This window comes from Poecilia formosa, unplaced genomic scaffold (genome assembly GCF_000485575.1).
Source record: "Poecilia formosa unplaced genomic scaffold, Poecilia_formosa-5.1.2 Scaffold149, whole genome shotgun sequence".
Taxonomy (NCBI): domain Eukaryota; kingdom Metazoa; phylum Chordata; class Actinopteri; order Cyprinodontiformes; family Poeciliidae; genus Poecilia; species Poecilia formosa.
Genome location: NW_006800088.1, coordinates 1,442,203 through 1,466,531, shown reverse-complemented (window position 1 = coordinate 1,466,531; position 24,329 = coordinate 1,442,203). Strand labels below are relative to the sequence as shown.

Sequence of the window (24,329 nt, the reverse complement as noted above, 5' to 3'; positions counted from 1 at the left end):
TCCTTGAGAGCATTGTTGGTTTGATCAGAAAGTCTAGCATCTTAAATGCATAGATAAAGAGGATGGATGAGGACTCAAGGTTATGTTGGAGTGTAAAATAATTAAAATCTTCAAAGATAACTGAGTGAGAATATGCTATTGGATGGAATAAATCAGCATTTAAAATGGCCGACACGTTCAAAATGATGCAACTAAAACATCAGATGGTGTGGTAAACCAATTTATTCATTTCTTAAATTCTTGGTACATTCAGCACTTGGAGGAAAAAAAACAAAAAACAAACTGGAACTAAAAATTTTTTAAAATATTAAAACCGCAAATGTTACTCTATTGGAAGATAAACCTTTGTATTCCTGCTTTCTTAAGCATGAGGGGTGAGGCGGGTCGGCTTTACAGATCCGTTTCCTTTACGTCGGCTCGGTGCAACACGTTTTCCTGTCTCGCTTGTTTCAGTGTTGAGCCCAGTTCTTCTCTGACTCACCTGCTCCAACTTGACAACCATCTGAGAAAATAATCACCATTCAAAAATAAAATAACCTTCGCTTTGACTAGGGGCCATTTGTAAATTTTGTGGTATTTACATAGATGCTTATATTTGACTCTCAGTGCTGATCAGTAAAACGGCTGCTAGAAAACATGTCGGGTCACGGTCGGGAATCTATTCTGGACTGGTTTTATTACAGGGCTCCGAGGAGGAAGGAACTGCGCGACCACAGAGCTAAAATAGTCAGGCGGTCCCCAAAAACCTCAGCGCGGCAAAACGAAGCGGGAAGCATGAAAACAACCGCCCTCCGCTATACATCTCTTCAGTGACGGAGGATCGACAAAACGGAGACAAAAGAACTGGTCGAAGGAAAACCCCTTCGAGGGACAAAGACAAACAGACACTTTCCTATAAATCAGAAATGCTTTTCTGTAATTGAACGATAAAGAGGAGGGGGGGGCAACGACGGGAGTGTGTGGAAGACACCAGCATCATGTTGAGCCTTCTACAGCGTGGCGAGGCTGAGGACTGCAGGACTTGCTGTTTCTGCTGCGTCCTCTGCCTCCCCCGCCCCTCTCTTCATCGTTCCCCACAGCATCCAGCGCCTCAGCGGCGCCTGTCCCGGGGGTTGCTGCGGCTACGGGAACGCCGGGCGCCGGCTGGCCCCGGCGAGGGTCGCCTGGATCGGTGGTTGCTGTCCCTCCTCTTGTCGCCCTCTCTGTCTCGGCCCCGCTCCCTGTCGGCATCGCCTCCTCTCCCAGGCACCCCGCTGCTGCTCGCTGCGGCCCCGCCGCCGCTGCCTCCACCTCCGCCATCCTTCTCCCGGCCCTTGAGCCTCTCTTTTTTCTCCTCGTCACGTTTCTTGTCCTCCTCCTCCAGCTCCTTGCGCTTTCGCTCGCGCTCCTTCTGCCGTTCCACACGGTCTGAAAGCCTCTGGTTCGCCTGAGTTTATACATCAGTTTCAGTCAGTCAGCCACACAGCAAGAAACAGAAGACAAAAAGAGTCTTAAAGTAAAGAGAGACCGACCTGCTCCTCAGTGAGGGGGAGCCAGTATATACAGGGAGCTGCTTTGGTCTTGAGGAACAAGTCATCTAGCAGTTTAGCAGGAGGCTCATCACCTTTCTCTGTCAGAGAGGAAACAGACATGGATCATCGTCCAGCACTGGCGACGCATTTCCACTCACCATCACAGATGTAAAAAACAGAGAGATGGCTGTATCCTTGCTAACTAGCATATTTAAGGCCAATTCTTTTCCCAAAATCAATGGAAGACATTTTAAGGCCTCAATTTTACATCCATGAATTGAAGACGTTTCCAGGCTGCTTGGACATTCAGTTTGTTTCCTCTTGGCCAACAATAGATGGCGAGGAATACTTCTGCGAAGCTTTGCGTCTTTGTAAAACATTAGCAAATGAGATGCGTACACCCGTCTGTTGTTTTCACTTTATATTTCTGTTTGATCCCGTGACGTTCCTTACCCTTCTTGTCGGTCTTCTTTTCTTTACTCTTGGCTCGCTCCCTCCTCCTGCGCTCCCTCTCTCTGGATCGTGATCGCCGTCCCTCCTCTCCGGGTCTCGCAAATTCCCGCACCTTGTCCCGGTCCCATTCCCGCTCTCCTCGCGCCCGCTCCCGCCGCTCCATCTCCCTCTGTCGCTCTGCCAGCAGGTCCCGCACGCCTCTGTCCCTGTCCCGCTCCCTGTCCCCCCGCTCGCGGTCTCGGTCCCTGTCCCTGTCCTGCTCTTTGTCCCTGTCGCGCACAGGCATCAGAGGGGGCAGTCGGGGCTGAGGAGGGGCAGCCGGGGCAGCATGATCCTGCTCTTTCTCCGGCTTCCGGATGCCTTTGTGATAATCCAGCTGTTGAGGCGATATGAAATGGACATGAACAACCTGATGAGAAAAACAGTTCCAAACAAAACATCTAGACAAGAGAGACCAGGAGCCCAAGAGAAACCAGAGGCAAACTTCAGCCTTCACCTCATCTTGCTCACAGAAGTCCACACCCAGCACCTTGGGGTTGCTAGGCGGCCATTTGACTCCGTGAAGAGCCGTCCTGGTGGCGACTGCTTCCTCCATCGTCGTGTACTGCCGGAACAGAACGGGACAAAAGCAATTCATCAAATTAATCATGATCAATCAATTATCTGAACCGTCAACCAGTTTAGTAATTGATTTAAAAAAATCAACCTTAGGAGGCAAAATGACAAATTTGTATAATGTGCCAATTTTTTAATCTGATTAATCCGTCAGAATAACTGATGAAAGTAATAAAGCATTAGTTTGAAAGTGTAACCACATCTCAAAAAACAAAACATCAAAGGATGAACGAGACGTCCTTGTGAAAATACTGGTTTTATTAGAGGAAGATGTAGGAAAGTAACATAAAAGCTTCAATTAAGACATTAGCCTTAGTAGTAGTAATGAGTCGGTCGATGATGTCACGGCACACCGACTTATGAACGTTTCAAAACAACATAATTATCAGCTAAACCTCTCTAAGGCTGAGAATCCTTTAAAGTAGGGCCACCTCCGTAAGGCTTTTCACCGCTTCATGGAGCAAACAGTAACAGTGCTGCCCCTCCCCCACCTGTTGGTGTCCTGACATATTTTTGAAGGAAGCCCGATCCATCATCGTTAACACCGTTTAAAAAAAACCCCCATCAAAGTCCAGACAATGATGGTTCATCTGGTCTCCAGTCAGCCTAGAGGCGCAAACATCACAACCTCTGAGCTGCTCACCATTTTAGGCTAAATTAGCCTAAAAATGGAAATCTAGTTGCCATTTATTAAATAGTAAATAAAAATAAACATTATTCCCATTATTTCACCCAACAGCAACAACTTTCTGTTTCAGTTTACTTTCATTTTGTGGCATCTTTTTGTATTTTTACTCAAAGTTCTCATACAGTGAGGATCTTATATCAGCTCATGCCTCCATACTAATTAATTATTAAAGTGAATTAATTTTCTTTAAAAACAAAAAAACAAAAAAAATGGATAAGAGAAAAGCAAGTATCAGTCAAAAATCTACAACTGCTGCTTCAACATATGTAAGCTTTTTAAGTTGAACTAATAAAAGGAGGAGGAGGACAAATTATAATAATTCAAGAGCATTTTTATTAACCAAGCAGGTTTGATTAATAAAAATGTCCGTGTTCAGTGTAGTGAATCTACGCCCAGCGCTGAGCAGCTTGTCCTTACCGTGACGTAGCAGTGAGACTTGATCTTGTCGATCCAGAAGCCTTCCTCCACCACGCTCCCCGTTCGGTTCAGCAGCTCTTTGAGTTGGAGCAGGGTGAACGGTCGGACCTACCATGAAAAGCCAGGTCAGAATCAGAGTCGTTCTCTGGTAAAACGGTGGAATGTGTGCAGGAGAAATTTGTTTATTTATAACGAGCTGATTGGTGGTGCTGGCCAATTCAAAAACAAAATGGTGGACGTCGAATCTCGGACGGGTAAACGATCCCTGGGCCAACGCAACAGAGTCAAAGAGCTGAAATCATGTAATTTGTGATAAATACAACCTACTGCAGATGCTTCATTTCATTTTTGGAGGCAATACATTTGTCTTTTAAAATAAGCCTGCAAACTGAAATCTACAGATCTTTGCAAAAAACAACATACAAAACTGTCAACTGGAGTTTTATCATGTCAGCATCTCCTCTTTATTTCTCCCCTTGCTCTCTCATGTGTTCCTGTTGCTCAGCAGGATTTGTATTGTAGTTTTAGTGCCACCCTCTGGTGAAAAGTCACCATTAGTGGCAAGAACAAAAAGATATACTCTTTAATTCCCATTCAGTATCTTGAGGGTAAATAATAAACATAGCAACGAGCCCATCTGTGCTGAAATTAGCCAGCCTAATCTACAGAGTTTTGCCTCTGTGTGCCCTCAAGTCGTGCCGCTATGACACAAGGCTGAAAAAATGTACTGACTAAATGTGTAATGTCTCGTCTTGTCATCGTCTGGTTAGACATGCCCTGCGCCGCTCCGCTGGAGATTCCACCTGACTGCAGCTGGAACACCTGGGTAATTGTTCCTGACTGTAATTACGGCTCTAGCCGATGATGCGGTGCCAACACTGGCAGCAGCCTCATTCACCTCATTCGTGAAAAATGTGGGGGAGGGTTTCTCTGATGCAAGCTGAGCAAATTTTTTTAAAAATTTACTGTAGCTTCTTTTCTACTTTATAAAAGAAATCTTTTTGTAGTTCATCTCCAGAGTAACTGACTCACCAGGTTTATAACATGGATGATGTTAGAAACTTTCCCCCGAGGCGGTGACGGCTGCCTGGCTGCGCGAACGGGGTCGTCGATGGTGACGGAGACGCCAGACTTCTGCTGACTGATGGAGCGCCGCACCAGACTGTCGCTGGGAGTCACTGGAGGAGGGATGGAGAAGCAGAACCGTCAAAGCAGGCAGAAGGAGGTGGGTTAGAGCTGCACGGGATCGCTTCAGTTCGCTGAATCTTTTCTCAAGACTGAGGCATTTAATTCTTTGACGTGGTCAGAGCATTTCTCATGGTGATTATGGGAAACTGCAGCAGAGACCCTTCACTTCTTCCCATGTGAAAATCCCAGAGTTTTCCCAGAATCAAATTTCCTCCGCAGCTCCCAGTCATTTTTTTTTTTTTTTTTTTTTTTTTTTTGTAAATACAAAAATTTTAGAAAGGAATTTGTGGCAGATTTTCTGCAATGATGAGGCTTCAAATCTAAAAACCCACAAAAAACCAGAGTGCATAGATGGAAAGATGAACAAACGGACAGATGGATGTACAAATAAACAAATAAATGTTAAAAAGATGGAAGTACAGACAAGTAGTTAGTCTGAAAGAACCATATTGTTACTGAAACAATAAACTAAACTAGAAGAAGAATAAAGGTACATTTTAAATCAAATCAGAATTTAAAAAACCTGTGAAATGTAAAAATATTTAATTGTTCAAAAAGTGACCCAACTTCACCTTTCTTTGGCTCTCCTTCCAGTTTGACAGACATCTGTGGTTCGGTTGGTTCATCAGAGAGACTGCTCTTCTTTGTGTCTCTGGAAGCCTTGTGTTGTTTTTCCTCCTCTGTTTTCTCCATTTCCTCTTCTACGTTAGTCTGGCCGTTTTCCTGGCTTTCACTGGGAACAACCTGAGAGGGAGTAAAGGAGTCATCAGAATCGAGACAAAGACTTTTAGAGAAAAACAATATTTAAAAAAAAAAAAGGGCAGCATCAAGATGCCCTCCCCCGCCTGACCTGCGTGACGGTGCGTCGGATCTTGAGACCTTTGTCTGGGTCGCTCCGACCGGCGTCGGAGTTCTCCTCGTCTCCAGACATCTGAATCTCCTCGGGGTGAAGGTCCACCACTGCTTCCTGATTCACCTTGATGTCTGGAATCAAAGACTGGAGGAGAGAACCGGGAAAAGTTCAACTCTTTCTGAAATAATTGCAAATTTGTTTCTATACAATCTAATGACTAAAATAAAGTTAAAAAAAAAAGCAACAAGCGAATAAAGTTTGCGTAAAGATATTCTACGTATGGATTTATTTTCACGAACACAAACTTAAAGCTGGTTAAATAAGAAAGAAAAACCAATTTCCAGCATGTGTAACAGCTTATTGTATTTCAAATGCTCCACTCACTAAACAGAGTTTCACACATTTCAGCTCGTTTTCCACTCTGCTGTGAGCTCGTCTCCCTGTGAGCCGTCCGTACCTTCAGGGAGTCTGTGGTAATGCTGATCGATGGCTTCTTAACCGTGACTGCTGTGCTGGAGCCCCACCGCCTCTTCCTCCCCGCGGCGCTTCCTGTTTCGGGCTCTCCCGTTCCTCCATCTGTGCTGGCCGGAGACACCTTGCTGCCTGCAGGTGTTAGAAAGAGACACTTTATCACCGTGAAACATCGGTGGCTCGCTCTGCAGGGGACGGAAACCCAACAGACAAGTTACTGCAGGCCCACCGTCTAAAAGGAGAAAGGGATTCCTTTTGACCCAAATAGTTCAGGCAATATTAGCAGCAACTTGTGAAGAATGAGTATGAATAATTAGGAAAAGTTATTTTATTAACTGCATACCAGTTATTTAAAAATTTACATTAATTATAGAAATACTGGCTGTACTTTGCGTTAGCAGCTACAGTTCTTCCAAATGTGTGATGTCACGTAAATGTAAAGTATCCAAATAGACTGCATCAAAAGTCTGAGGTTTGTTGGATAATCCCTTATAATCCAGTTGAAATATATTAACATGGTGGATTAAAGCATCCAGCATGTTACTTTAGGTGTAAGAGTTTGTGAATGTCAGTTTAAAATCTGCAGTTGGATGAAGATGTTCAATTAAAGCTTATAAAAAAACCATAATATACACAACGTCGCTGTCTTTTGGGCACTTTTGGATGTCGCTTCATTCAGAAATCTGTCTGAAAGTCTCAAGTAGTTGCCATTTGTTAAAGGCCTAGTTAAAAAACTAAGGAGCGTACATCGCCAAACTCCTTTCAGAGTCAGTTTTCTCCATCCTCCCCTTTGCCTCTGCTGTTCCTCAGGAGAGCGAGCAGCATAGCTCAGACAGCTAAATTCTCCTGCGCTACAATTTATAAATGATATCCTGTAAACAGGCGTTCAGCATGTTACTTTAGGTGTAGAGCAACAGCCTTTTATACTTTCCCTGGTTGATTTGGGTCAAATTTATACATAAAAAACAGACATTCTTAAAAGAAAAAAAGATTTTAAAAAAACTTGTCCAGCAGACACCATGCTGTTTCAGACCATTTACTATTTCCTTTTCAGCTTTCCAAAGAACACAGCTTTGCTACAATGTTTTTTTTTCAAGTGGCATACTTCAAAGATTTTCATTGGCTCCTCTTTGTCCGTTGCTTTAAATACTATTTGGGTCATTTCCACAGGGATATTTTCTCCTGGAGAAGAAATAAACCGTACCTTTCTACTAACTAAAGGTCTCATTGGAGTGTGTTTGGCACTTGTGTTTTGTTTTGACTGAATGTCTCATTGATTCAAACTGAGTGAATTAACACATAAAAAAATATCTGAATGCCAAAGTTTACAATTTTACAGCAATCAGACTGTGTTAACTTTGGTAAACAAGTCAAAGGGAGATTGAGAAATCTTTCCTAATTGTGAAAACTACTTGCTTTAGATACTGTATTTCTGGACTATACGTCTCTCATCTGTCAAAAGTTGCATCATAAAGAGGAAAAACATAAAAGCCTTCATGGACTACACATCGCAGGGCGGTCAAACTTAGAAATAAAGTGCCACTTTACGGTGACTAAAAACAGAAAGGATGGTACCAAACTCAAAAACTAAACCCTGAAGTTTTAAAACGTGACACTACAATGTTTTAATTGGCTGCCGTTCCCCTGCGCGCGCCTCTGGGTCCTGACCAAAGCAGTTCTTTCCTCCGTTTCAGCAGAAAACAACTGATGTTTTTCAGGAACAGAGCTGTGGCTTCGACAACAGAAACATGAAGAACTCGTTTTGAAATCGAGTCATTAAACTACATTTGAAGTTTTCACAAATGTTGCAATCCAAACTGGTGGACAACAAACAACAGGCTCAGCCTACCTACAAAGAACGCTGCCGCAAAAAATAAAAAAAATAAAAAAATAAAAAAGTGACAAATATCTCACTTGGCGTTTCTTTTCACTGTAACCGATGCTGTGGGAGATGATAAAGGTGTAACGGGAATACTTACTGGACAGGGAGATCTTGCGGGCAGCAAAAGCCTTAGGAGTGGTGCTCTGGAAAGACAGGGAGACAGAAAGAGCATACAGAGACCCCAGGGGTGTGGGGCGAGATGAGAATCCAGAGTCCAGACCCAAACGGGCAACAACACAGAGGAGGTGAAGAGGAAAAGTGGAGGAGGGGTGGGGAAAGGTGAGTTAGAGTAACTGAGACCTGCAGACTTTAACTGTGCCACTTTAAGGGCTCGCTGATCCACACTGACACATCAGAGTCATCCACCTATTGCTGCAATGTGTATGTGGAAGACTGATGCTAATAAAGAAGCTGCAAAAATCAGCATTTCAAAATATGCTATAGATAAAGTATCTGGTCATTTATATATATATGTATATGTATATATATATAAATTTACAAGAAATGTAGTAAAAGTTACTGTAAGTCTGTTTCTATGCTCAGAATTTAACAGTGATGGTGTAACTAAATAAGTGTTGAACAAAATGTATGTATATTTTTAATCATCATTAATGCAGATAACCCCCCCCCCCTTAATAACACAGCACCGCTTTAGCTTCACAGTCGATGTGCTTAAAAACGAGAACTCCCAAATTTAGAACAACTTTTCAATAAACTGGCGGATCTTAAAGAGCTAACTGCATTACAACAAAACTCAGATCTTAACAGGAAAAATTTAAGGTCAAGAAGAAAGTGACTATATAATCACTTGTAGACATTTTTAAATAAGAGGAATACTGACAAGTCATTTCCTGGTACCATTTAAGACCTGATTCCTTACTGGCTTGACTATGGGCCCAACCGCACCACAGTGTGCACTGTGTCTAGGAAACAAGGATCCAATCAGAGAAGGCAGAGCAGTGAGTGCAGGGCTCGCTTTCAGTGTGCAGATTAACCGGCAGGCGGGAACTGATCACTGGATCGGACTCGGACAGGGCGGGGGAAGACTTGCTCTGGGCTTACTGCCGTTCACAGTCACGTTTCAGTCTTTTAGGAACTTCAGGTTTCATAGTGTTGCCTGGTAGATGGTGATGGAGGCGGGCCGGGGGTGGAGGTAGTGTCTCTGAGGTGTGATGTACCTCTGATGGGTAAGGAGGGGGCGGTGGGCAAAAACAGTCAAGAGTCCTTGAAACTGTCCCAAAGAGGTTTGAGATGAAGCAGCAGCAAAGATGACGATGTTTTTATTTGTCGACCGAGTCGCTCCAGTTCTTTCCCCCACATCCAACAGCAGGTTGAGTGTTGATTTTTCACAGCAGGCTACTGTCTTTCAGTCTCTTACAAGTGAAATAATGCAGTCTTTAGAAAACAACAATCCAGGCAAGTAGTGAAAAAAAAAAAACAAAAAAAAAACCCCAAAACAAAACATGTCGTAGTCCCAGTGCTGAACGCCTCTGGAATCGGACCACACATAGAGGATGAGGACACTTTGTTGGAGTAGCAGTAGCTGGACAAAAGCTGTTGCAATTCAGCGGCAGAGCATCACAGACTCCATGTTGGGTTTACTTGCGGAGTGGATCTGGCTTAAAGAGGCATAACGTGTTCAGTTCTGCAGGTGAACTCTGACGGATCCGATTCTCTGTGGGTCCACGGGAAATCAAAGTGTCGGGTGTGACGCATGGCGTGTCCTTTCAGAGTCAAAAGTTTGTCACACTCCCCTCCCCCCACGCAGTCGAAAGGTAGATAACAGTTACTGTTGCAGTGACGTGTCCAGGCATCGACATGTTTTCAAAGCAGGAGCCTCGCAATTGTAAAATCCACAAGAAAATGTCCATCAAAAAGTAACAAAAAATTTTAAAAATCCAACACTTTGTGGCTGGAAGTATTTTTCGGCAGCGGTTCTTCTTGGAGTCGCGTTTGAATGTTTCTACCCAGAAATAATCCTCTGGGTGAATTGTGACGTATTGCATCAATTCTCAGTCCAAAGTCAATTCTCCACCACACAAGCAGAGGGCGGTGTGGGACCATGAGAGTCGAATCCGAGCTGGAGCTGAAGCTTTCTTTCTTTCCTCTGCCTCAGGATGACACCTTGAGTCTTTTATTCTCCTCAAGATGGTGGTGGGGAATCAACCCCACATGGTGCAGTACAGTCCAGCTTTATTCAGCTCAGCAGGATTCCAACCCCTGCAGCCATGTTGCTATGACAACTGCAGTAACCATGGCTGCTGCTGCTCGGCACAGCTCTGATGCGAGCTCCGCTTCCTGCTGGCTCAGCTCGCCACTGCAGGGCCAAGCCGGCGGGTTCTGCTCAGTGCCGCGGGGTTGCAGACTCTGGGCCTAACTCGGGTGCCATCGACGCACTTTGGCATAGCGGGGCGGGAGTTGTAGAAGGAGTAGGAGGAGTGGAAGAGGTGCTGTTGGTGGTGCTGGTGGTAGTAGTACTCAGCAGGTACCAATAGGGACAATGGAAGAGGCATGGGCACCTTCATAACAAAGCAATCAATGGGGTTTTAAAACAGCAGTCACACCATCAATATATAGTGAGAGAGAGAGAAAGAGAGAGACAGAGAGAAAAGCAATCATGATGGGACACAGAGGCAAATAATGGATAGAGAGGAGGAGAGAGAGTAAGCAGGAAGGGCGAACAAAAGTGAGAAAGGAAACGAGTGGGAATCCAAACAAAGTGAGAACGGCGTGAAAGAAACAGGAGAAGCAAGCTCTGGTCATGCATCTCGATGCGCACACACGCTGTTAACGGCCTTCACCATGCAGAGCCACAGGGCGCATACAGCTGAGACAGGTAGAGCCAAAATGAGACGCGCTGAAAACGGCCACATAAGGACAAACCCATCATCTGATTGTCTTCAACCGGCTCAGGTCTAGCAGTGAAATATGCTCTAGGATCATCTCATTTCTGATGTAATGAAGCAAAAAAACCACCTGGCAGGGCACGGCCTGATTGAAGCGGGATGATAAAGGAGCTCTGCACGAGTTTGACATGCATGAGTTGGGAAAATGCATCTAGACTGAATGAACAGAGGTGAGACTGATAAGCAGAGATTCACCAATCAGGCTTTTCTTTGATGTCTGATCTGCCGTTATCCCTCATTTGAATAAAACAGATCATTATCCAATTTCAATATTATGCTTATTTATTCATAAAAGCAACACCGCTTTACAGAACATGTGAGTTTTACAGAACATGCCGTTAGTTGGTTGCAAAAACCAACAGAAAAAATAAAAAAGCTGCCGATTACAAATCAGAGCGTATCGAGGTAAAAACGACGTATTCTGACATCTGATTGGTGCATCTCCTATTTAAAACAAGTTACACAACAACAAAACCTTCACTACATCTATAATCATGTTATTACTGTCATCCATTGAAACAGCTGCCAGTAGGAGGTCAGTAAGAGGCAGAAATAATCAGACACATTATTAAATTGCTAAGCAATAGTTGCCATCTCTGAGAGAGAGCTTTTTAAAATCACACATTCCTCCTCTCCACTAACTCATGAGTGTGTAGGAGTGATATAAGCATCCACTCTCCTCACAAAATGGAAGCCCGACTTAAAACGCGACCAACATCTCTCCTCTCTCATTCGAGCAGCATCAGCACTTAACCTACCCGCTGCGTGGCCCAGACAGACAACAGACGTGTGCGAGACCATCCACATGACTAAGCTTGCTTTGAAATGGAAGTCGCGTTAAAAAGCAGATGGAAGGAATGAGTTAATTCCCAAGTAACTCCAAAAACCCAAGTCCAACTCAGCCCCTGTTGCTTCAGATTTTATCTTAAGATCCGATTCAATAATTTGGTGAGGGTAGAAAATACTTTTACAGTGAAAAGGTAGCAAGAGCAAAAAGTCCTATATGTGCCAAAATAGTTTAAGTTTGGGGCTATGTTGGTTTTGAGTGACCCTCCCCGAGCGCTGCTAACGAAGCATGCTTTCACATGAGTGAGGATGCAGGTTAGTGGGAGACAGAGCCAAGACCCAAACGCCCACACCCTCCCAGTGACCTTACCTCCTCCATGCGGCTCTCGCTGCTCTCTGGCTCAGCCCCAGAAGCTGGCTGCTGGGCCATGGAGCTCTCAGAGTCCGGTTCTGCTTCCGTAACAGCGGCTGTGCTCGGCTCAGACACCTCCCTGCGAGAAGAGGGGTTAAAGTAACTGGTTATTAGCACAATCCCACTCAAATTCTTGTACCGAGAGAGCTTAGCAGCTCCTTGCACGTTCAGTTTGACGTAGACCGGAACTATGAGCCATGTTTTCTTAAAAGGACAAAGTTAATTTTTTTCTCAGAAGCCTTTAGTAATGGATTTAAGGAATCAGTTCAGAATCAAAGTTGTTTGGTACTCGATCAATAGCAACATGCTAAGAATAATACACATTTACAAATTGCAAATGAGGCAAAGCAGGTTCGTTGAAGACGGTTTGTTATTAGGGATGTCTTAATCAGGTGTCGCATTAATTTGGCAATTTTTTATTTTTTTTAAATGGTGACGTAAAAATCTGACGACAAGTTTTAACTTTACTCAGAGAGAATATCGCAGTTTTGAAAAAGTTTCAAAACTTCGCCACTGTAAAGAAAAAGTAAAATGCATTCAGCTCGATGATGACAAGATGTGGACTACCTAATCAGCTTGCTAAATACTAAACAGAATGACAGTGAAATGCAATTAAATGTCATCATTTTAAAAATTCATGAGTGAAAATAGACTATGATGTTCCACTCTAATTCCACATAAAATTGAAGTAATCTTTTTGAAATGACAGGTATCATGACTGTTTTTTTCCCCTAAAAGTCATATCTGAACACAATTAACTGGAACCTGACTGAAATATGCCATGAGATGAGACATTAACTCATTTCACAACAGAAAGTATACCTGCTAACTTTAGCTTTGAAGTTAAGAAGGGCGTTTCTGCAGTAACAAAAAGGAAAAAAAAAAATCTGCAGGTGCAATACATGAACTAAAGCAGCTCAAGTGTCAGAGCATTATAGCAGCTCTTTAGTCAAGTCTGGGTCCTATTGGAGCATCGTATCACAGCTGATGTTCAAATGTTACAAAAAAAAATCCTGATCCAGACAACCTCAACTTTCAGCCAAAACCAACAGACTCCATTTTAATCTTTTTTCTTAATGTGATGGTCAGCAAATCCCAGTTTTAATGTATTTCCTGGAAACTATTTAAATGGTTTGGGCTTTAACACTCCATTTTGTAGAGTCAATAATTAATTTGTTTAATGATCACTATTTTCCCCCTGGCTTAAAAAAAAAAAAAAACAAGAAAAAAAAAATCTGTTCTATAAATATCTTCCCAACTTCAACGAATCTGTACTGTAAAAGTAAACCTGGAGGTTAACAACTGCAGAATTACCTATTAAATCACTTATTGAAGGAGCAAAAATCTAGACAAAAGGTGACCAATATGGCCGCTGCCCTCCGTTTTACAACGAGCCATATGAGGGTCTGTGCCGCAGGACACAAAATGAGTTCGGTCAAGACAAGAGGAGAAACAGGACGAGTCAGAAGAAGGGTGCCGGAGGCTGATGATCTGGGTCACTGCTGCTATAAATACCTCACCAGCTAACTGACACCCAGGGTCACAAACTAACTCATACTTCCAGATGTAAACTCAGGGATGAGTCTGTGGGTGGCCTTCATCTGATCCATCTGGGGGTCACTCGGCTGTACACCCATTGTGCTTACAATGAGTCAGACCTCACACGGCTCTGTTCGCCTAATGGTGCCACTTTCAGAGTTTTTAGGCTTTTCTACAATGAAACAAAAACAGAATTTTATTTTTAGCTAACCATCAACCCACTCTGGCAGCATCATCGCAGGCTTCTGCCTTCATGGTTTGACAGAAGTGGCATCCTGTGGGTGGGAGAATCGCATCCTCCAGCACCCTTCGTTCTCATCTGCTTGCTCCTTTTCCTCCACCACCTGAAGTTCCCTGAATCTGTATGCCGGAGTTTGCATATAACGGAAACTACGAAATGCAACAGGACGCGTTTCTGAAATGCAAAGCATGTGCAACAGAACAATTGGGAATGATTTGTCTTTAGCTTGATGAAATGTTCATCCTCTTATTCTGTTCCAAAATGAGGCTAAATGAACCATGAGACGAACAAAATACAAATGTACCAATAATATTGATCAGTTTTTAGTTTAGTTATCCTAAGCTAAAAACTGATTAGTCTGCACAGCAGAAAGAGGAAACCACATTGTAATTGAATAAAAAAAGGAACGAGCTGGAACTACAGCCCACTTGCTGAGTATCCTTTTTGTTGCCACAAATAATAATGCGACATTTGATCCGAATGAAGTGTGCCAGCACTACCAAGAAGAGACTAAGACTTCTAACAGATGATGTCTGATCCAAAGCTGTTGATGTCGTGGATCTAAAAAAACCAAAGACAACGACGCATCTCTTTAACAGACCGAAAATAGAACAAATACAATGTTGTGTTGACTGGAATCGACTGGTCAAGCCCCCATCCTGGACTTCGAAGAGGTTGGGAGCTTTGTGGAAATGTTAGAGTTAAACTAAGCATTTAGATTCTCTAGGGTTACTTACAAAGATGGCACTTTGCTGTTGCTAATGATAACTGCACTAACAGCTAATACAACACACCAAAATGGCTTACAAACTCTATAATTAAAGTTGTTTTGTTTGTTTTGTTTTTTTACTGGTGCCGCCCTGTTTTCACAACAGCACTCACACACTGATACTTTGTATCCATCTCCAATAAATAATTAATAACCAATCACTGCAGAAAGCTTAAGAAAAAAAAAGTAACATTTCGGTCCTTTAAGTGTAATCAATTAAAATCGGCATTGCCGGGTAAAAGCTTTCTAAAAGTAACAGACTATAAATAACGCACACAATAATTACTTAGTTTTACATAGCATGCTTTAACAATTAACCTCTTCATTCAATTCTTTGAATGTAACATGCAATATCCCAGCTGGCACAGTTCCAAAGTGTCTTTCAGGGGAGGGCCTGAAAAGTAGTACCAACCATCTAGACCCCTCAGGTCCTCTGGTTCTGGTCTGCTCTGCATCCCCGGAACCAGAACCAAACGAGGAGAAGCAGCATTCAGCTTCTATGCACCACAAATCTGGAACAAACTTCCAGAAAACTGTAAAACAGCTGAATCACTGAGTGTCTTTTTAAAATTCGACTTAAAACCCACCTGTTCAGAGTTGCTTATGGCTAAATAAGGGTTGGAGTCCCAGTTGACGGCGTTTCAACTGAAGTTCAAAAGGGTTAGGAAAGGGGTGCGGGTTTTAATATTCATTTTCTTTATTTACTTTTTTTTTTTTTTTTTTAGATCTTTATCTGTTTATTACTCTGTGTTTTGTTTTTAATGATGTAAAGCACTTGCTGCTTAAATGTGTTATACAAATAAAATTTGATTTGATTGATTGATAGTAAAAAGCTCCAGATCCAGTAGAACTTGTTCAACCTCCAACTCTAAAGATTAAGTCACAGGCTAGGTTTCAGCAAAAGAACATCCTTTTCTTTACTCTCAGGGACACCGAACACAATTTCTCCTCACTTTCCTCTGGATTGAATGTCAAATTCTCAAAGCGTAGGCCAGAAGCACACCTGCGCAGGTGTAACTAAAGATTCAAACCTTTATGGTCAGGAGAGTGCAAGAGGGTAAAATTGTTACACATGGGGGGAGTAGTGTGTGTGTGTGTGTGTGTGTTGCTACAACTGCCTTAAAGCAATAAAAGGTCTCAGCAGAGAGGTGAATAATCAATTCACTTGCTGCTCTTTTAAAATAGGCTGCTATTCGTCTGACGAGACAGGAATGAGGAAGCTGAATGAAGTCCAACTGTCACCTGAAGAGCTGTTTCATAAGCTGTAAAATGTGCCGTGAAAGTACTTTCAAATGTTCAAGCAACAAACAACCCTGCTAGTTAACGACTTACAGCAGCTTAACAAAATTATTCAGATCCAATACAAATGACCAGATCGACCCAACACATTTGTTACCTATTAAATAAGAGGTAAAGTGGAATCCCACAGGAGATCATGAATGCTGGTGCCAGCTGGAGAATTATCTCACACCATAAGGGACCACTGCACAGCTAGCAGATGTCTGCTTTAATGATCTCCCTTGACAACTCAAAGATCATTACCAGCTATAGCCACACAAACTCCAGAAATAAATATGATGTTCATTAAAGACCTTCGTGCAAGAACATTATGGACCTGAAGAACTAGAAATGTGTTCCTGTGGAATAGCAGGGAGAGAAAGCAGTGTTTTTTTTCTCTCCACATGGTATCTGAGGCCATTAGTTATTCATTAGTTCCCTTCAATGATCAGCTATTTTAGACATTGATCAAAAGAAAAGGAGACCCTCACTCCCTCCTCCTCCCCCAACAAAATCTTCAATGCTCCTTCACCCAACAAAAGGCTTTCACCAACGCCCCCACCCCCGGTCTTCCTCACATGGGCGAACATGCAACACGCTAACCAGGCCAATGTGAATGGATGACACGATATTTCATAGCCAGGCATTAGCTGCCGGCTAAATCAGCAGCATGCGGCGAGAGAGAGAGAGAAAAAAAAACGACAGACGTTTCTCCCTTCCGATTTCCACATAATCGATGGAAAAGTACAAGCTGCAACCTGAAGCCTTCCGTCGCCTTTTGGCTCACCCTTACCCGTTTTTGTTGCCTTCGGACAGCATTATGACCGGCCGCGAAAGGAAAAAAAAAACTCCCGTGGGGTAAAATCGACACTGCGGCGCTAGTGGCTATTTCGCTCAGGTGAGGGCCGGAGTCGGAGAAATAAAACGCAGAATCTGACGCGAGCGTTTCTGCTTCTCACAAGCCGAACACTGCGTCGGTATCAGGGATGCGGTGCATGCACGATGGCCATGTTGGCTAAGGACGAGCAAGCCTTACAGACCGAGTTCCGGTCTGGGAGTTCCAAAATAAAAGCTTAGCATGACGCTTTAACGTGGCGCACGTCTTTTAACATACGAGTAATGGCTGAAAACTATTAGGTAGGACCATAATTATTGTTCGAAGGAGAAAATAAGGGCACCGTTTTGATGGAGGTGTTGTGATGCTGAACAGCCCAGACATGGGTTTGTTTTATAACACAGCACCGTTATTTTTAAGTAATTAAATATTAAAATGATTTATCATGCACCAGTTACCTTCCCAGGCTTAGTTTTTGGATATGTGACATAAACAAACAATCTGAACAGTCTTTCCAAATGTTTTTTATTTTTTATTGTTAGCAGGTGGTATGTGTTCTGTTACTACAGTATAAAATGGACTAAAAGAAAAACATAGTTTTGGCTTGATGAAATATGTTTTGTGAAATTTTGTAAGCATTTGTCTGAATCAGTTTCTGGTCATGTTGTCTGACAACAACTGGAAGAAAAAGTGACAATATTCTGTCTTATAAGTATGATTCTCTTCTTATCTGTGTTAATTCTCCATATCTGTCCTTTATTCAGTTAAAAAAAGCACAAAGTAACAGTTTCTTTAGTTCCTTTCAAAGAAACTAAATAGAAGTCAAGAGATTTTCAACTCCCCCAGGCATTCAAGGATAAGTAAGGCTCTAAATATATTTAATCACTTTTAAAAGCTGCTCCATCAGCTTAACTTCTACCAGTGTAGATTGCACACTCTTTTGTTTTAAACCACCAATTTTGTTCTTACAATTTTTTTTTAAATTTTGTTAGGCTTTGTTTTAATGCTAAAGGCTTGCTCATTTTTACAATTGATATTTTATAAAGCAATTAGTTCATATATTAATTATTATTATTTTTATTTTTTTTTTTGCTTATTCTGCCACCTAAATCTGACCAGTGATACTCAGGCACAAAATACATGACTGCAAATCAACCGAAGCCTAGTTCTTCTCCCAGATCCGGTCTCAGGTTTTTGCTGGTCTAATGACACCTGCTGTTCTCTATGTCTTCACAAAGTCAATAATACAAGGACCATCCAGGAATGTAAAACACTTATTGGGAATTGATTTCAACTTAATATTTCCCAGCAGCTTAAACCACAAGAAACAGCTAAATAAAAACATATGCTTTTAATGTGCCATGGTGTGCTGCTTTTGTCCCACCTTTGATTTCTTGATATTTTATATCCAAGGACATTCTTGTAATCTTTGAAAGTGCCTTTGATCTAAGTGCAAGCAGTTTGTTTCAAAGTGAAAGGCTGTTTTTAACAAAACCAATTATGTTGTGTGTAGAGACGACACTGGCTCTCCCTGTAAGCCTAGGAGCCATTTCATGTGTGAATGATCCAGAAATTCAGAATTAAAGAAGCTTGTCAAACAAGACATCTTAAAAAAAAACAGCAAAATAACAAATGCCAATTGTGTTTACAAAAACTTTCCAAGTTCAGAACTGTCTGAAAATCTTATGACCTCAATCTCTAATAATCTCATGACTCAGAAAGCTGCTTCTTCATTCATAATCTTGAAAATAATGCGCACTTCAGGACACTTCATGTCTGAGCTTTTGTTTGATTTGATATCAGCTAATATATGGATATTACTTGTATCAAAAAACTGGAAACTTCTCTCGTTTCTTGTATCTTAAATAAGCTTAAAAAGTCAGCAGATACACAAACCCTGATTCAAAACTTCAATAGCATTCAGAGGTTTTGCTTAAGTCTGTTAAATTAATGCCTGCATTTATTAAATCACAGAGGTACTGGGTTTGAGAATTTTACAGTAATATCTATGAAATCATGTATTACGTCATATCTAACATCACAATAAACAAGAAAGTGATAAACAATGTAATAGTGTCCAAAACCCCACCTGCAGACGGCCACATTGCACCAGGTGATATCTGCTGGTTTTCATTGTTTGTTATGAAACAGACCAAAGACTGGACACATGTCCATTATACACCCCATGGACTTTGTATTGTCAATATGTTAGTGTAGAAAAAATATCTAAATCTCTTAACTTAAAACTTGAAAATAAATCTGTTGACTGAACACAGATATAGTTATATTAAGATCATCTCAATAGGTTAATTAAAATGATCACTTACCTTTTTGAAAGGTTAGGTTTCTCTGAGTCTTTTCTGAACTCGGTCTTTTTATGAACCTCAGGCTCTTGGTCTGCTTTCTGTGAGACGAATGAAAGAAGGACAAGTGAAAGGCAAATGCAAACAAAACAATGCACATCAAGAATAAATTAAAGTTTATTTTGCTCCATAAGATCTAAAACAAAACAATGTTCAGATTGGTGCACATACAGGAACTGGGATTTTGATAAAACCTAGTAAAAACTAGCATCTGATTAGAGGCTCCACTAATATCAGTGCCAGCTGTGGCATTTGCAAAACCATGTTTTTTTTTTGGGATAGTTACCATCAGGGCTGCATTTCACTGAGATTTATCCTATTTACATCTTTTCTAATATTTGAGACAAAATTGTCCAGCAACATACAATGTTTCCAATAAAGTAACGGTCTCATTATGGTTTTTGCTGAGGTAAAGATGCTGCATCAGCCAAGCCTTTCAAGATTAAACAAAAAGGCATATGATACATTAACAGTAAACAGAATAGGTAAACAGATTATAAAGTGTCAGTATTTTTCTCTATAAATAAATAAATACATTTCTAATGGGCTATTTGTGAGTAAAACATTCATTTCCCCTCAGTGTATTTAACCCTTAGTATCGGTATCGAAACCCTGAAGAGATTATTCTGTACTTTCTCATTTTCTGAGTCCTTGAGATTGAGAACACTGAAACCAATTAAGCACCAACCTTCAGCTGACTGGCAGGTTGAATTTTATCCCTGGAGGAGGAAGACGAGGAGGAGGATGATGAGCGTGAGGAAGACTCTGATTTGGAGTCGGAATCAGAGGAGGAACCTGAATCTTTTTCTTCAGCTGCCGCTCTCCGGTCGTTCTTCACTCTTTTCTCTTCTTCCTCCTCTTTCAGCCTCGTCTCTTGTTTCTTCTCTTCCTCCCTGCGTTTCTTTTCGTTTTCCTCTTCCTGGCGTCTTTTCTCCTTTTCCTGCTCCTCTTTCAGCCGTTGCTTCCTCTCCTCTTCCAGCCGCTTTCTCACCTTCTCCTCCTCCAAGCGTTTCTTCTCCTTTTCTTGCTCCTGTGCTTTAAGACTCTCCTTCTCCTCCTTCAGCTGTTTCTCTTCCTCCATCTCCCTGGTTTCCTGTTGCATTTTGGTTTCCGCTGATTGAAGGGGGGATTCGCTGGAACACGTGGCATTCGAGTGTGCCGTTTCTCCGGAGAACCCGGGGGATGAGGTTGCTTCCTCTGACTCCATCCTGTGCATGAGCAGTGACAGCGGGCCGGAGCGACGCTTTGCCGGAGGTTCGGGGCTGCTGGAGTCGGAGCTGGAGTCGGAGTCCTGCCTCTGCATGGCGGGAGGTGGGAAGGACGCCATCCCTGCGTCACGAACGCCGTCTCGTTCCTGATCGTCTGGGGGGCTTTGCTTTGGAGTGTCGGGCAGGGGGAAGAGGTTCGGGGGCGGAGATGGAGGAGGCGTGGGGTGGCGCAACTGCATGGGAGTGTCGTGGACCTGTGGAGGTGGGATGTGCTGCGGCGGCTGGAGCTTGCGTTTGGATCTCGCCGCAGCTGATGACGACATGCTGGGAGCCGCCTGCTGCTTCGAGGGAACCGCCGCCTTTCTCTTCCGCGCCCCTCCAGAACTGGGCCCCCAGTCCTCGTCGTCGTCGCTGTCGTCGTCGTCGCTGTCGTTCTGGACGTGGTTGTCAGCCGAACTGCGGGCAGATCGGCTGAGGTTGAGCGCAGGCTGGGCCGTTCTGGGAGAGCTCAGGGAGGCGGCGTCCTTCTCCTGGCTGGGGGGCGCCGCGGCCGGGTGACCCTGGCTGTCCGGTTGTCCCACGACACGCACCGAGAAGGAGGCAACGGCTCGAGGAGGCGAGGCGGCCGCCGGCTCCTTGTGTCCCTGCTGGAAGGAAGACCGCTGCGTCCTGGCTCTTGGAGCTTCGGTGGGCTCCCGGTGGTGGGACGCAGCGGCAGGTCGGTGACCAATCACCAAATTTTCTCCTCCGGCCTCAGCAGCCGAGGGCTGGGCCAGGGTGCCTGGATGCTATTGGACAAAGAAGATGGAATATTTTCTTTTTTATCTTTGAAGGTTTTTATAAAAATATTGTTTTTGCATGTAATGAATATCCGCATTATTTTCTTGTTTACGTCAGAGTTAGACATTACTTTGTGTTGGGCTATCATATAAAATCTCAGTGAGATTGACTTTAGTTGGTGTTTGTAGGCGGACAAATTGTAAAAATATCCATGGGATATACAGTCATATTTCATGACATGCATTCTGATGAGGCTTATTTGTCAGACTAAGAGCACCTTTTGAAAATAACAACCTTTAAGCTGCACTAAACATACTTTTCATTTATTCAGGTTAAACGATTTACATCCCTCGTCTTTCTCATTTCTCTATTCAGGTTACTGACCTTGCTGACAAAGGAAGGGCTGTCATTGTCTTCAGAGTGGTCTTCATCCTCTTCTGGTCCAGTTGCGCTTTCTGTGGGACGGGACACAAGGCGGGGTTTATAGTAATTAGCTGTTGGTACCAGACGGCTGCTTGGGTTATCTCGAATATCTGTAGAAGTGTTGTACCGTCAGCCTCCTCCTCCTTTTTGGCCTCTCTCGCAAGTCTCTGACGTAGGAGCTCTTGCTGCTGGGCCAGGTACTGTTTAATGAAACTGTTCTGGCACATCTCTTCTCCTATCTGCGACACAGAACGACAGGTCAAACGGCAAGATCTGGACATGAAATGTTGCCAAACTAAAATCGCTCGAAAATAATCTCCGACCTGAGAGTTGGGCTGCAGCCCGCTGTGAGAAGACGACGACCTCTGGAGGTTTTCCAGCATCAGAGCCTACAGGGAGGAAATTAATCAACATTTAAGAGGTTAAACGAAGCAAACGATGACGTGTGTTATTTGTTATTAATCTTAATTTTGCCCTAATGCAACAGCGTATGCGTTTTGACGTCAAAATACCAACAATTTTAGATTGCATTCCCTTGAAAATCATTACCTTTAAGGAACACACGCAAATGTTCTTAACTTCAAAGGAAATATTGAATTTTTAAAGGAAGTAATCCATTTGAAAAACACTTTTATTATTAACTGAAAGCTAAATCTTGCTGTCAGCTTCCAACTTCATGTTAACACTAACTCAAACAGCCTACACTCTGCACTTAATACCGCTTAGCGCTTAGCACCAAAAACAAACATGTTTTGGCTGCATGCAAATCACAGGAATGGTCGTCTATATTACCTAAACTCAAGACTTCTCTGAGTGTTCATTGTAAGCCTACCGTGCAGCACTTTTTAACAGTCTATAGATATTTTCACCACAAACAATATTTACATGTCTAATATTGTTACTGCATATCAAGATTTAGACAAGCACAATTGTAAATGCTTATGTCACAAATATACCAATGACATATTACTCAGTAAATGACATATTCCAACTAATCCCATTCATATTCAGAGGTTTCAGAAAATTCAATTTCAGATTATTGTTTAAATTCGAATAAAAAAAAAAAAAATAATGCAAGATCTCCTTAAATTACATCAATGAAATAAAAATGTCAACTTTTTTGTATGTTGCACAAAATAAAGTAGGAAACAAACCAAATGGGAAGACATAGGTGTGACATGAGAGTATTTATTCTGAAAAAGCAGCGTTTGCTACATTTGTGTCCATAGTTGCAAATAAATCAGCAGTTCATATGGAACAACTCAAAACACCAAAATACTCAAACTTATTTATGAGTTTTGAAAGTTACTCACCAATATCACTTCTTGTTCACAGATGCAATAAGCTTTTGTTACATTCCCTGAGGATATTTCACTCGTAACACAATTTTCAGCAAAAAACACTCGTGTAATTATTTAGCCAAGATACCAGTTTATTCGGAGAAAAGCAATTTATCCAGATTTATCCAGGTATACACAAACTTTCTGTAGGCAGACCTGAATTCACAGTGCACTGAGAGAGATTTGGACTGCTTATTCCATACACGGTCAAGCAAGTTCTGTCATTCTTTTATTGATGATAATAATAGAAATTAAAAGAGTCAATATTTTAAATGTTTCAACATTTTATTTAAACGTGTTGAATTGCACAAATTCTTACAAATGTCTATGTATTTATTTTTTCTTTTGCTACATTTACCTTTCAAAGACAGTTTTAAATGTACCAGACACATAATAAGGAGATTTTTAAGAGATTGTGTTTCCTAGGTATTGAGTTTCATACATTTCTGCATGGCATATGTTATTCGTGCCGAGGTGGGACAAATACTACAAAGTTGGTACAAAGCCACCCCTAAATGTGTTTTGAAAATAAATACTAAGAACTCGAAAAAATAAGCATTTTATGAATAAGACAAAAGTACATAAATCTGGCTACGTTTTAACGAGGATGCATCTTTCAACAGTTAGGACCATCTGAACTTAATCTTTAGCATTTATTCAAACTACGTTTCTGGTTGCTAATTGGCTAAAAGTCCGGTTCAACAACATAGTCCTGTTATGCATAGGAGACATTCCGGGAAATAAAAAGCGTTTACCGTAGTAATTGTTGACGTTTGTATACTGTTTACGTCGCTACGCGCGCTCCCGCAAGCCCCCCCACACACAGAGATGCAATGCGCGCGGACGGGGGCTGTCATGTACTGTACACTCTGTGCGGCTGTTGGCTACTCTCAGCTTAGGCCTCGACTTGACAGGTGCACAGTTCAACAGTGTGCAACACGGTGCTCGGCGAACTGTTAGAAATACAGTCCGAAGCTGTTCGGTAGGTTTTTTTTTGTCCTACTGTCACTTAGGGCCATTACAGCGTACAGTTGTTGACGCGTAATATCGTGTGCGTGGTGATTTAGGCATTCCCGCTTCTACACACTGTTACGGCCTCTAACGTTTACCCCCCTGATGCCGTTGCTCGCCTTCTTACCGAACTTAGCCGGACTCGACACAGACACCCAAAGCACGGGCAAAAACTTACCCCTTTAAGTCTCTTTATGAGAGTGTTTTTCTGCCCGCTTTTCGGTAGGTTCCTTTGCTCCAGAGCAGCTTTCAAATCAGCAACTCGGAGCGACTGTAGAGGTTTTCCATCAAGCGTAATATCTTCGTCCGCCATTTTGCTCCCTCCGCTCGTCTGAACTCCGACGAACGTCGCTACGGCTG

General features: G+C 42.4%; 1 protein-coding gene across 1 annotated transcript; it reads right to left on the bottom strand.

Moving 5' to 3' along the window:
- Nucleotides 1–202: 202 nt before the first annotated feature.
- acin1b (apoptotic chromatin condensation inducer 1b) lies at nt 203–24,324 on the bottom strand. Its single transcript, XM_007563678.2, has 17 exons — nt 24,148–24,324; nt 21,942–22,007; nt 21,746–21,857; nt 21,580–21,650; nt 19,896–21,203; nt 19,172–19,248; nt 12,141–12,261; nt 8,176–8,221; nt 6,183–6,328; nt 5,723–5,869; nt 5,445–5,616; nt 4,717–4,862; nt 3,685–3,792; nt 2,461–2,568; nt 1,965–2,340; nt 1,512–1,609; nt 203–1,426 (listed from the first exon to the last, which is right to left on the bottom strand). The coding sequence occupies exons 1-17, from the start codon at nt 24,280–24,282 to the stop codon at nt 1,091–1,093; spliced, it is 3,573 nt and encodes a 1,190-aa protein (XP_007563740.1). The 5' UTR covers nt 24,283–24,324; the 3' UTR covers nt 203–1,090.
- Between the last annotated feature and the right edge of the window lie 5 nt (nt 24,325–24,329).